The sequence below is a fragment of the Pseudorca crassidens genome, chromosome 16, assembly GCF_039906515.1.
Source record: "Pseudorca crassidens isolate mPseCra1 chromosome 16, mPseCra1.hap1, whole genome shotgun sequence".
In the NCBI taxonomy this organism is placed as follows: Eukaryota; Metazoa; Chordata; class Mammalia; order Artiodactyla; family Delphinidae; genus Pseudorca; species Pseudorca crassidens.
The window spans coordinates 78,698,800-78,710,977 of record NC_090311.1 but is presented as its reverse complement, the minus strand read 5'-3'; the positions used below and the strand labels follow the sequence as shown (position 1 = coordinate 78,710,977).

The following is a 12,178-nucleotide window of genomic DNA, read 5'->3' as shown; positions in this document are numbered from 1 at the left end:
GGAGGGGACCTGATGGCTCAGGAGTTGAGCCAGTTTTTGCTGAATTCTATTGAAATCCAAATGACATACCGGATAGGGAACTTCCTTGACCTGTTCTCTGGTTTCCCGGAAAGCAAACTGCACTAACAACCCCACGGCAGCAGGAAGCTCCCCTTCGATGTTGAGCTTGGAGCCAGGTCTGCTCGCATGGGCCGACTGGAACAGCTGACGAGGGGTCTGGCCGTAGGTTTTTATCATGGTTTCCAGTGCTCGTCTCTGAACTGGATCTTCAACTGCAGAGACATCCATTCCAAAATATGTCTGAAGAATAAAAGAAAACGAGAGGTATGTAAAAAGCAAGACTTGGCGATAACACTGAAGGGGAAAACAACAACTTGTTTTATTCTCTAGGCAATGGTTTACTCTTCTCTGTTTCAAATGAAAAGGATTTTAAAATGTTTTTGAACAGGTTAACAATCATTAATAATCAGAATAGGAATTGAGATCAGAATAGGAATGATCAATGCTTCTGAATGGGTGAATGAAAATAATGCACCTTGACTGGTGCTAATTAGGTATGTTTATAAAATTAATTTTAATTTAAGAGAATAACATATAAGACTTCATTTATCTGCACAGCAAAGGAATCCATCAACAAAATGAAAAGACAACCTACTGAATGAGAGAAATTGCTTGCAAATCATATATCTGATAAAGGGTTAGTATCCAAAATCTATAAAGAACTTACACAACTCAGTAGCAAACCCATCTATTTAAAAAGGGGCTGCACTGTTGGTGGGAATGTAAATAGATACAGCCACTATGGAGAACAGTATGCAGGCTCCTTAAAAACTAAAATAGAGCTACCATACGACCCAGCAACCCCACTCCTGGGCACATACCCTGAGAAAACCATAATTCAAAAAGAGTCATGTACCACCGTGTTCATTGCAGCACTATTTACAATAGCCAGGACATGGAAGCAACCTAAGTGTCCATCGACAGACGAATGGATAAAGAAGATGTGGCACATATATACAATGGAATATTACTCAGCCATAAAAAGAAACGAAATTGAGTTATTTGTAGTGAGGTGGATGGACCTACAGACTGTCATACAGAGTGAAGTAAGTCAGAAAGAGAACAAATACCGTATGCTAACACATACATATGGAATCTAAAAAAAAAAAAAAAAGGTTCTGAAACACCTAGGGGCAGAACAGGAGTAAAGACGCAGATGTAGAGAATGGACTTGAGGACACGGGGAGGGGGAAGGGTAAGCTGGGACGAAGTGAGAGAGCAGCACTGACATATATACACTACCAAATGTAAAATAGCTAGTGAGAAGCGGCTGCATAGCACAGGGAGATCAGCTCGGTGCTTTGTGACCACATAGAGAGGTGGGATAGGGAGGGTGGGAGGGAGACGCAAGAGGGAGGGGATATGGGGATATATGTATACGTATAGCTGATTCACTTTGTTACACGGCAGCAACTAACACAACAGTGTAGGGCAATTATACTCCAATAAAGATGTTAAAAAAAATGGGAAAAATTATGGAACTTTTCTGCAAAGGAATATTATAAATAAATAAAGGAATAAATTAGAAAGAAAATGGCAGGGGGCGGGCAGAGGACCTGAATAGACATTCTTCCAAAAAAGACATACAGACGGCCAACAGGTATATGAAAAGATGCTCAGCATCACTAATCATCAGGAAAATGCAAGTAAAACCACAATGAAATATCATCTCACACCTGTGAGAATGGCTAGTATCAAAAAGACAAGAGATAACAACCGTTGGCGAGGATGTAGAGAAAAGCAAGCCCCTCTGCACTGTTGGTGGGAATGTAAATTGGTGCAGCCACTGTGGAGAACAGTATGCAGGTGCCTCAGAAAACTAAAAATAGAGCTACCATATGATCCAGCATTTCCACTTCTGGGTATTTTGAAAACACTAATTTGAAAAGATACATGCACCCCTATGTTCATTACAGCCTTATTTATAATAGCCAGGATATGGAAGCACCCGAAGCATGCACCAATGGAATGGATGGAGACCATGTGGTAAATACATGCAATGGAATTATTACTCAGCCATAAGAAAGAATGAAATCTTGTCACAACACAGGTGGACCTTGAAGGTATGATGCTAAGTGAAACAAGTCAGAGAGAGAGACAAATACCATACAAATAAGTATGATCTCATTTATATGTGGAATCTAAACAAACAAAAGACCAAGCTCATAAGATTGGTGGTTGCCACAGGTGGGGTGTGGGCAAACGGGTGAAGGGAGCCAAAGGTACAAACTTCCAGCTATAAAGCAAGTAAGTCCTGGGATGTAACGTACAGCATGGTGACTGCAGTTAATAACATTGTACTGCAGATCTGAAAGTTCCTAAGAAAATAAATCTTAAAAGTCTTCATCCCAAGAAAAAAAATTTTTGTAACTACGTATGGGGTGGGTGTTAACTAGACTTACTGCGGTGATCATTTTGCAAATGATCGAAATCAGTATGCTGTATACTGGAAACTAATATAATGTATGTCAATTATACCTCAAATTAAAAAAAAAGAAAAACTAAATGAGGTTTTTCTTTGGTCTTGTCTTTCAGTGAGAGTTGATGAAAAATAATCAGGTTTTTCAATTCAGTTGACCCAAAATAGCTTCTGCAAGTAGGTTAGTAGGTGGCTCTATTTTTTCTGTGGCTGCCTGTCAGATATTGGTCAGAAAACTAGAGTCAGGGAATTGGTCAAAATCATTTCAAGTGGTCAACAAAATCAAAAGAGACAAGAGAATGCAGCTATATGGCAACACGAAGACTGAAGAAAACTAGGGGAACCTGCCCCACCTCAATTTCTCAATTCCTAAAAATGAGAACTAGAAGTTCAAAACCATCTGTGTCTGCCTGAAATTACATGATATCCAAATGCCCTTTTGTCCTTTGATGGGAATATGCTCAAAGAAAGAGTCTGATTCCTCTCAAAACACAATGGCTGGTGTCACAGGATGACTTTGTGTCGCTACCCCATCTTGAAGATGTCTAAGAATATCAACTATTGAGATATATTTTCTTACATACAGAGACATTAGTAAGGAACCTAGATTTTTGTAGGTCTATATCTCTTCTCCTGTCTGGGCTGAAGAATCAGGATTCTAAACACCAGCATCACTGAAACCCAAGCAAAGTCTTTGTGCTTTCCATCCTGTAAGCTCAAGAGCAACTCATCCATGCTTTATTTATCCTTGGAGAGGAATAATTGAATTCTGATTCCCTCTCTCTGTGTTTGCTGTGCAGGTTTCCACATACATTGCTGAACCTGACTAGAACCTGGCAGTGAGAAGGCTGTAATGTGATGTATATCCTTCCAGCCTCCCTCAGCCAACCAGGCAAAGCTGTCAACGAAGGAAGCGGGACAGCTTCACCTCCCCGGCAAGGGGCAGAAGACTGGATGAGAAACAAAGTCAAGGTATTCCATCTTCAACCAAAACACTGCAGAGAGGTTGGCACACTTAATGTTGCACGCGACTGGTGTCCTCCATGCTGTCACCTTTCTTAGGACGTGAAGCTAGAGAGAAAGGGGGTTAGGGCAATAATCAGTCTAGAAAAGGAGTAAAAATTCAGGATCTGTCACTGTCCTTTTCTTTCCCACCTAGTATTTATATATATATATATATATATATATATATATATATATATATATATATATATATAAAGACTTCATGTGTAATACTAAATTATTGAAAAAGTCATTTGTCCAAAGTGATACATAGGAAAAGGTATATAAAAATGAAATTGTGATAGAATGTTAGTAGGTAGCTTAAGAGACTATTATTTAGGTTCTAATGAAAACTGTAAGTGGATCTGAAAGAGCAGCAGTGAAAATTGCAAGCTTTTTAACATGAAAGGTGTTGTTACACTTTTCTTCTTAGTGTTAGAGTCAGATGGAGGGTGATGTGCACTTACTTTATTATTTTTAAAGCTAGCAGTCAGTAGCTGGGTATAGATCTGTCATGCTTGTGCATCTCGCTTGTGTAATTTAGCTTTTAGCATTGAATCAGTCAGCAAATTTCAGTTTTATATCTGCATAGAACATCTCTATAAATACCAAGAAAAAGTTTCAAAGATTCTTCAGAAGTTAATCTTCAACATCCACTCCCCTTGCCACCACCCTCACACGACCACAAGGGCTCAAATACCTGTTATAAACGCTTATCTAAGCAGGCTCATTCCTAATGGTTGCTTGATTTAATATACTCGAAAATTCAAATGAAGAATGGAATAATCCAGTATCCAGGACTCTTAAAATTTACTTTAAATTAGTATCTTTACGTTCTGTGGTATCAGTTTCTAGTGAACCCCATATATTGGTGAATGATGAATTAAGATCAAAAGGCATTTTTACATGCCTCTTAAAATATTTTTTCTATTTTTTTAAAATTAATGAATGAATTAATTTATTTTTGGCTGCGTTGGGTCTTCGTTGCTGTGCGCGGGCTTTCTCTAGTTGTGGCGAGCGGGGGCTACTCTTTGTTGCGGTGCGCGTCCTTCTCATTGCGATGGCTTCTCTTGTTGCGGAGCACGGGCTGTAGACGCACGGGCTTCAGCAGTTGTGCCACGCGGGCTCAGTAGTTGTGGCTCATGGGCTCAGTAGTTGTGGTACATGGGCTTAGCTGCTCCACGGCATGTGGGATCTTCCTGGACCAGGGCTCGAACCCGTGTCCCCTACAATGGCAGGCGGATTCTTAACCACTGTGCCACCAGGGAAGCCCCTACATTCCTTTTTACAAAGTTAACATTTATTTGCACTTAACTGGATGGCAGACATTAGCCCGTATGCATTTTCTTATTTATGAGGCTGGTATTATTGTTCACATTTTACAAATTTGTATATTAAGGTACAGAGAAGTTAAGGTCACACTGCAGGTCACACAGTAAGTGGTAGAGTCACAGAGTGAGGATTTGAACTCAATTGTGGATTTAGAGACTATGTGCTTAATTGCGACACTTGGTTTTGTCCCATGAATTGAGTTTTATGAAATTTCTAGAACAGGACTTCCCTGGTGGTCCAGTGGTTAAGACTCCACGCTTCTACTGCAGGGCGCACGGGTTAGATCCCTGGTCAGGGAACTAAGATCCCACATGCCGCGTGGCGCAGCAAAATAAATAAATAAATTGTATTTAAATTTTCTAGAACAATGGTATAAACTCCATCCTTTTTAAAGCTCTAAAGTCTCAAAGAATTAATGAAAAAAATCTAGTAAGATGAGAATTAAATGGTATATTTCAGCATGCAGATACTTTTAATGTGAATTTTATATGAGAACAAGTGAAAATTTGTCCCAGTATTATAGGCACAGAGTATATTGAGGTTAATGTCCAAATTCTTAATTGCTTTTAAAGTTACATTTTGCATCAAATATGAACAAAGTTCAAAAATTACACCTCAGTCTTTAAAACTTACAAAAATTTTATATACATTTTTATAGAGGTATATTTTACTTACAATAAAACAATACAGATTTTTATAGTACCATCCCATGCAACCATCACGCAAATCAAGGTATAGAGCATTTCCATCACCCCAGAAAGTTCCCTGGTACACCTGTGGCAGTCACTACTCTACTCCCCAGAGGCAATTAGATTGGAAATTATCTTAAAGAAATAAAGAACCATCTTTAAGATAAATTCCCCATGACTTCTACCACTAAGAGATTAATGTTCCTTGTTCTTGAATTTCATGTAAACGGAGTGGATTCACACAGAGTGTACTCTTATGTAAGGCTTCTTTCATTCAGTGTAAAATGTTTTGGAGATTCATCCATGCTGTCACAGACATCTGAAATCCATTCCTCTTCACTGTTGAGTAGTATTCCACCTACCCAATATCTGGAATTGTTAGTCTTTTTACTTTCAGTCATTCTCAAGGATATAAAGTGGTAACTCATCGTGGCTTTAATTTGCATTTCCCTGATGACAAAAGATGCCAGCACCTTTATCATTTGCTTACTGGCCATTCACATATGTTCCCTCCCTATGTGAATCTTATTCACCTTCGTATCCCTAGAGCCTAGCAAAATAAATGTTTCCTGAATAGACTTTTTTTAAAAAAAGGTAGACTATCTAACAACATTAAAAAACATATGTTGAGGTGTAACAATTCTGCTTCTAGGAATTTATCTTGAAGAAGTAAAGAGGTACGTAAAGAAATAATCTGAGGAATATTAATTTTAATAGCAAATGCATACTAACTAAATATCCAACAATAGGGGACTGGTTAAATAAATTATTGGATAGCCATACTTTGGAATAAATAGTATTAATATTATATAAATGGAGTGATACATATGTATAGATAAAAGTCTAGAAGGTGGTTTGATATTTATCTTTGGATGATGATATCAAAGTTGATTTTAAAATTTCTTCCTTTTGCAGTCTGTGTCTTATACATTTTTCTAACAAGGCACAAATATTGCTCATGCAATAAGGAAAAATGAGGCCATTTAAAAATAGAACATGTATTGATATACAGGACAGTATGCAGAAAAGAGTTACGTGGCAGGCCTGAACTGCTCTCCTTGGGATGGCATGCCTGCAAATGTGGTCCTTGGCTGGTGTCTGGGAACATGGATTTCAAGAGAGTTCCCACCTTCTCCACCTGATAAGAGTGGCTCACTGCACCCAAACTGTACAGTGTGGTGTATACTCAATACCGGTCTCCTTCTGGACGCCTGGAATTTCAGGACTTGTGAGAGAGAGGGTGCCTACATGACCAGTCCTCAATAAAAACGCTGGCACTGCATCCATCATGAGCTTCCCTGGTAGAAAACATCACACATGCTGTCACAATTTGTTTCTGGAGGAAGTGAGTGAGTTCCTTGTGATTCACTGGGAGAAGTCTCTTGGAAGCTTGTGCCTGGTTTCCTCCAGCTTTGCCCGGTGCATCTTTTCCTTTTGCTGATTTTGCTTTGTACCCTTCACTGTAATAAACCTTAGCTGTAATTACAACTATACGCTGAGTTGTTAAGTCCTCATCCAACCTGGGGATGGTCTTGGGGAACCCCTGACAGATAGTATCTTAGTTATTCTTAAAGAGGTAAGATATAAAACCTGAAAAATCTTGGGCAAGTTTAGTGTCTTTGTCAATTCTCTTCGATAACTTGGGTATTGTAAAGAAACAGTCTAACCTTCTACCTTATATAAATGCAGAGTTTTAAAAGAGTCACTTACAGCAGGATGAAAAACATTGATGGCTTGGACAGAGGCCTTCCCTTTTTGCTTATACCCGAATACCAAGTCGATCCACTGACAGATGTTCTGGGACACGTAGTCAGACTCTAGAGCCTGTCTATGGATGAGGATAAAAAGACGAGGATCGTTACGTGCCCAAGGCGGGAGGTTGACGTGATTAACCCGTTCACCATTCTGGCGTACACCAAAATCGAAACCTAAAAGAGAAGAGTAATATCAATGTTTATCTCCCCCAGAGCATGCTTCCTTTGGCCCACTGAGCAGATCGTAAGAGTTCACAGAAACAGCTATTGTGTGCTATAACCTGGAGAAGGAGCAGCGAGAAGATAGTAACACCGTTGCTCACCTGCTGACTTACCCCTCACAGAGCTACATGGATTAACGCTATCTATCCTAACTGAATCTGAGATCTTTCAACTTTACCCTTCCACCGCTTTATATCATATTGAAAAACAAGCAGAAAATCATTGCCCACTAATTCCAATATTCCAGTTATCAAATCTTCAAATGCATCAAGTAAGAAAATATCTCAATTGTAAACCTGATTAAAATAAAGTGAAGGCTTTTGTATAAGCATTTCTGAATGATTGGTGTTAACATATAATAAATTCAAGACTACTTATATGTAGTAAGTATTAGCATTCTGTAGTTTAAAAACTCAACGAATACAAAGTATACACATTCCTAGAATGAACTGTCTTAGTCTATTAATTTTATGGTAAATCTATAGGTCTGTTCTGATTTCATTTCCACTAAGCATTCCTGTGGACAACAAAATTATACTAACACACTGAGCAAGAGGGTTCTTCCGCGATGTAAATAAGGTATTATCTAATTGCTTCATTAGTCTGCTAGTGTAAACAAAAATCTCAGAAGTGTTTCTTTAAAAAATTGTCCTAAAGGAAATGCTACCTTTGAACAGAACTTTTTTTTGTGCTACCTTTTTTTTTTTTTAATGGACAGAAAATCCGAACACCATAGCAGAATCCAAATTTAAAAAGACCTCTTAAAAGCTAATTATGCTCCATGTAACATTAAGTTGTTGTCTGCCTACTTCTGGATCTTGTGAAAACAGTTGGAAGGATCTTCACTAATTTTGGAAGTACTCTGAAATGACATGATATAAAATATAAACTAAGGGCTTATATAAAATTAATACGGGGTGGGGGTGAGGGTCACCTCAATAATCCCAGCAGTCATCCAACAGACAGCTGCAGGGTGACAGCGTTAGGATGTACTGGCTGAGCACCTCCATACTCTATGCAGCGGCTTCAGGGGAAGCAGCAGAGACTTACTGATTGATCAATGGTGATGAGGCATCTAAGGGCTGAGCTAGGAGGGGTTGAGCCACAGGGGGTCTCTGTGAACTCAAATCATTCCCAACTTTTTGGTGCTCTGGGGACACATCACAGAGGTAGACACTGTTCACCCAGAGCAGATGCCTGGAGGTACAGTGAGAGGCCTATAGAAATGCTCATAGGAAATAGCAGGATGTATGCTATAGCAAGTTATCGTTTCCAAAAATGGCTGTAACAACACCTGCTGTTGTGCATGCTTTTCTAGAATCTTGCTGCTCCCCTATCAAATGGCAAAGTCTATGCTCCTTCCTTTTGAATGTGGGCGGGCACTTGTGACTACCTCACAAACAGAATGCAGTGTAAGTGCCACCGTGTGGCTTCCAAGGCTAGGCTGGAAAAGGCCATGCAGCTTCTGCTCATCTCTCTAGGGACACTTGCCTTTGGAACCCTGAGTTGCCAAGTAGGGTGTCTGAGGCCGCCATGCTGTGAGGAAGTCCACACTAGTCCACGTGGAGAAACGACATGGAAAACCATGGACACTACCTGAAGAGAGAGATGCCCACCAGCCCCGTGCTGCTCTGTTCCCCTGGATGTTCCAGCTCCAGCCAATCTGAATGCACAAGAGACCCTGAGCCAAAACCACAAAAACCACTTGGCTGAGCTGTTCCTGAATTTCTGACCTGCAAGAACTGTGATGGATAATACATTCAATGTTGTTTTGAGTCACTAAGTATTGGGGTTATTCACTATGCAGCCATAGATAACAGGAACATACATATAAGAAACCACAGAGGAATGTGGTTTTTGGACAGAGAAATGAGTCCCTGATTGAAAGCCACAAGGCAGGTACCCCCAGCTGCAGGTGCTGATATTTCACTGAGGCATTTCTCACTTGGGCAACACTATGAAGCTTGCTCCAGGTAATTAGCAGCACGGATTTATTAATGATTCTCTAAATAAGTCCAGAGAGGCCAGTTAATATAGGAAAAAATTCTGAAGTCATTTGTCCAACATTAACCTCTCTAAAGATATAATTCTCAATTTCATGTATTTCCTAAAGGTCACATAAAAATATGAAATTAAGTAATGTAGGAAAACAACCCAAAGATACCCTGTAAAGGATTAACTGATCTTACATTAAAGAACAGGTAAGATTACCAAGATAGTCAGTCACTGGCATCACAGAAAATCAGATTTTATCTTCTAGTGTTCCTTTTCATTATTAGATAACTCTAGTTAGAGTGTTTTATTTCTAACTTGGTCATTCCTTATAAAATCATTGAGATTTTGGTTAATTCACATTGTTCTTTATAAATTCATGACTTTTTTTATAATCATCATATTATAACTTTTGTAATCAGAGAAAATAATAAAGCAAGTTCTGTAACAGAATTAAAATACATGTTTACAAATACTTTTAATAGTTAAAAGTTACAGTTTTCCAGATATACCTAGTCCTATAAAATATTTAACATCCTCAAGCTCACTTGGAGATAACATTATATACTTAATAAGTAAAGGTATTTCTCTTATTTGGGGACTCAAATTTTAGGACTTACAAAAGGTATTTTTATTTTTGGAAAATTATAAAGTAAGTACAAACACTCAGAAATTTAAATTAGAAACGGTTTACTGTTATACCTTCACGGTTAACTAAGAATTCTGGAAGATAGAAAAACTCTGGGATAAGTTCTTTCACATCAGTCATGGACTCAAAAGAGGAGAGACGCCAGGTTGTGTTTGTAGAATGAAAAGTTCTGTCTGGGATGTCAAAACTCTGATCTGAAAAAATACAAATAACACACTTAAGACACAAAGACTTGATTCCATTTGAAACTTGTTACAATTAATTCACTTTTACTATTTCAAAAAGATTAAAATGATGTTCACTTTGTCCATAGTTTAAAAGAGATTATTCGTGTCCTTGAAAATAAATATTTCTCTACATAATTTGCAACTGCATTATGTTATTTTTAATCAGTATTATGCTTTCATAGTACATATAACTAGATAAATGTATATCACTTATTTGTTTAATTGATTACTGTCTGCCCAAGTAGAATGAAAGTTCCGTAAAAGTAGAGACCTGGGATATCAACCATACCGAGCACATTCTAGGAACTGGATAATCATTTATTTACTGAATGAAAGAATAAGGAAGGAAAATTAAAGTTCAAATAGGTAAAATAAGTTTTTTCCCCCATCAAGAAGCAAGATTATTTCTTTACCTCTTTTCTTCCCTCTTTTCTTTTTTTTGGGGTGGGGGGGCATTACTTTTTAGATGTTCTAACTCTAACCTAAAAAATTAAGTAAAATTTCCTATGAATGAAAATAAAACTAAGAATACTTACTCCTTTGTTAAGTTTTTCTGGTGAACACTATTAATAATCGAGAACTGAGTTTTGACCCTGTCTTTTCTGTCAACAGCTATCAGACTTTCTATCCTAGAATATGAAATGATATCTGAAGACCAGCCCTTAAAAACAGCAGCAGCATGGATGCTTCTTCAGAACCATGCTGTACCATCCAAAACTCCTCTCAACTTGCTGAAATTTGAACACATCTTTTTATCTGGAGACTGTTAGAGACTAATTTCAGCATCAAGCAAGGCACAATTTTTTAAAAATACGCTAAATCTTCCGCAAGCCTGACCTGCTTTGCCGAGCAACATTTTCTATTACTACTTTCTCATCTATTCTGTTGAGTCAGCATTGGCTGGGCACTAAATAAAATCTGGGGAGAAATTAGGTTTATAAATATTTCTTTTTTTCTCAGAAAGTAGGCAGGGCCACTTAAAGAAATATTTACTCACTCAGGAGAAAAAGTTATTAATCTAAATGGAATCCAGAAAAATTAAAGGCAGTTCTGTGAAGCTAGATGGAATCACAGTATCCAGAGTAGAGACTACAGAACTGTGGAACAGGAGAAGCACACTGAGGTTTCTGTTGGGATTTTTAAATTCTCTGCAGCTTCTTGATAAAAAAAAAAGTAATACTACATTTCCTATAATTTAGAACATGTATGAACTCAACTGGTAGTTGTTAACCTAGCACTTTTGTCCCCCAGGGGACACTTGGCAATGCCTAGAGACATTTTTGGTTCTCACGGCTGGGTGGGAGGGGATGCCACTAGCATCTAGTACGTAGGGGCCAGGGATACTGCTAAATGTCCTACAATGCACAGGACAGTCGCCATAACAAAGAATTATGTAGCTCAAAATGACTACAGTGCCAAGGTGAGAAACCCTGGACTAAATGAGAAGTCTAGAAATAAAGTAAAAAGCCATCACACATCATTTTAAATTAATCAGAAGAAACTGAATGGGGACTTCGGTTGTCCCTGTTTTCTTTCTTTTTTTTTTAATCATTCTTAAATACACAATGAGGAAAACCTAGCATAATAGTTGATTGGGAGTTTTACTGGGATATTACTATATCCTTGGGCTACGTGAAAAGAAACGGAGGGCAGTAACAGTTCTGTTATACACTGCAGTCATCCCAAACCACATCTGAAATATTCCTTTTTACTCTGACTGCCACTTTTTATTCAGAGCATTCACAAATCAGAACATGTCCAGAAAGATGAGCAGAGCAGTGACAGGTTTGGAAACCAGAGCAAACACGGCTTAAATATGAGTTTTTAAACGC

General features: G+C 38.3%; 1 protein-coding gene and 1 long non-coding RNA gene across 5 annotated transcripts in view; one reads left to right on the top strand and one right to left on the bottom strand.

The window, feature by feature from the left end:
- LYST (lysosomal trafficking regulator) overlaps positions 1 to 12,178 on the bottom strand; it is a 192,825-nt gene that overhangs the window by 24,616 nt on the left and 156,031 nt on the right. For 3 of the 4 annotated variants that reach the window (XM_067711027.1, XM_067711028.1, XM_067711029.1), the window contains 3 exons: positions 10,173 to 10,313; positions 7,213 to 7,430; positions 70 to 300 (listed from right to left, as the gene is read on the bottom strand). In XM_067711027.1, coding sequence (XP_067567128.1) covers positions 70 to 300; positions 7,213 to 7,430; positions 10,173 to 10,313 — 590 coding nt within the window. Of the gene's footprint in view, positions 1 to 69; positions 301 to 3,911; positions 4,708 to 7,212; positions 7,431 to 10,172; positions 10,314 to 12,178 lie in introns of those variants that run through there. The other variant, XM_067711030.1, reaches the window with a different exon arrangement.
- LOC137209388 (uncharacterized) lies at positions 172 to 11,073 on the top strand. Its single transcript, XR_010936030.1, has 3 exons — positions 172 to 324; positions 3,280 to 3,451; positions 10,959 to 11,073. It is a non-coding gene; the product is annotated as an uncharacterized lncRNA (long non-coding RNA).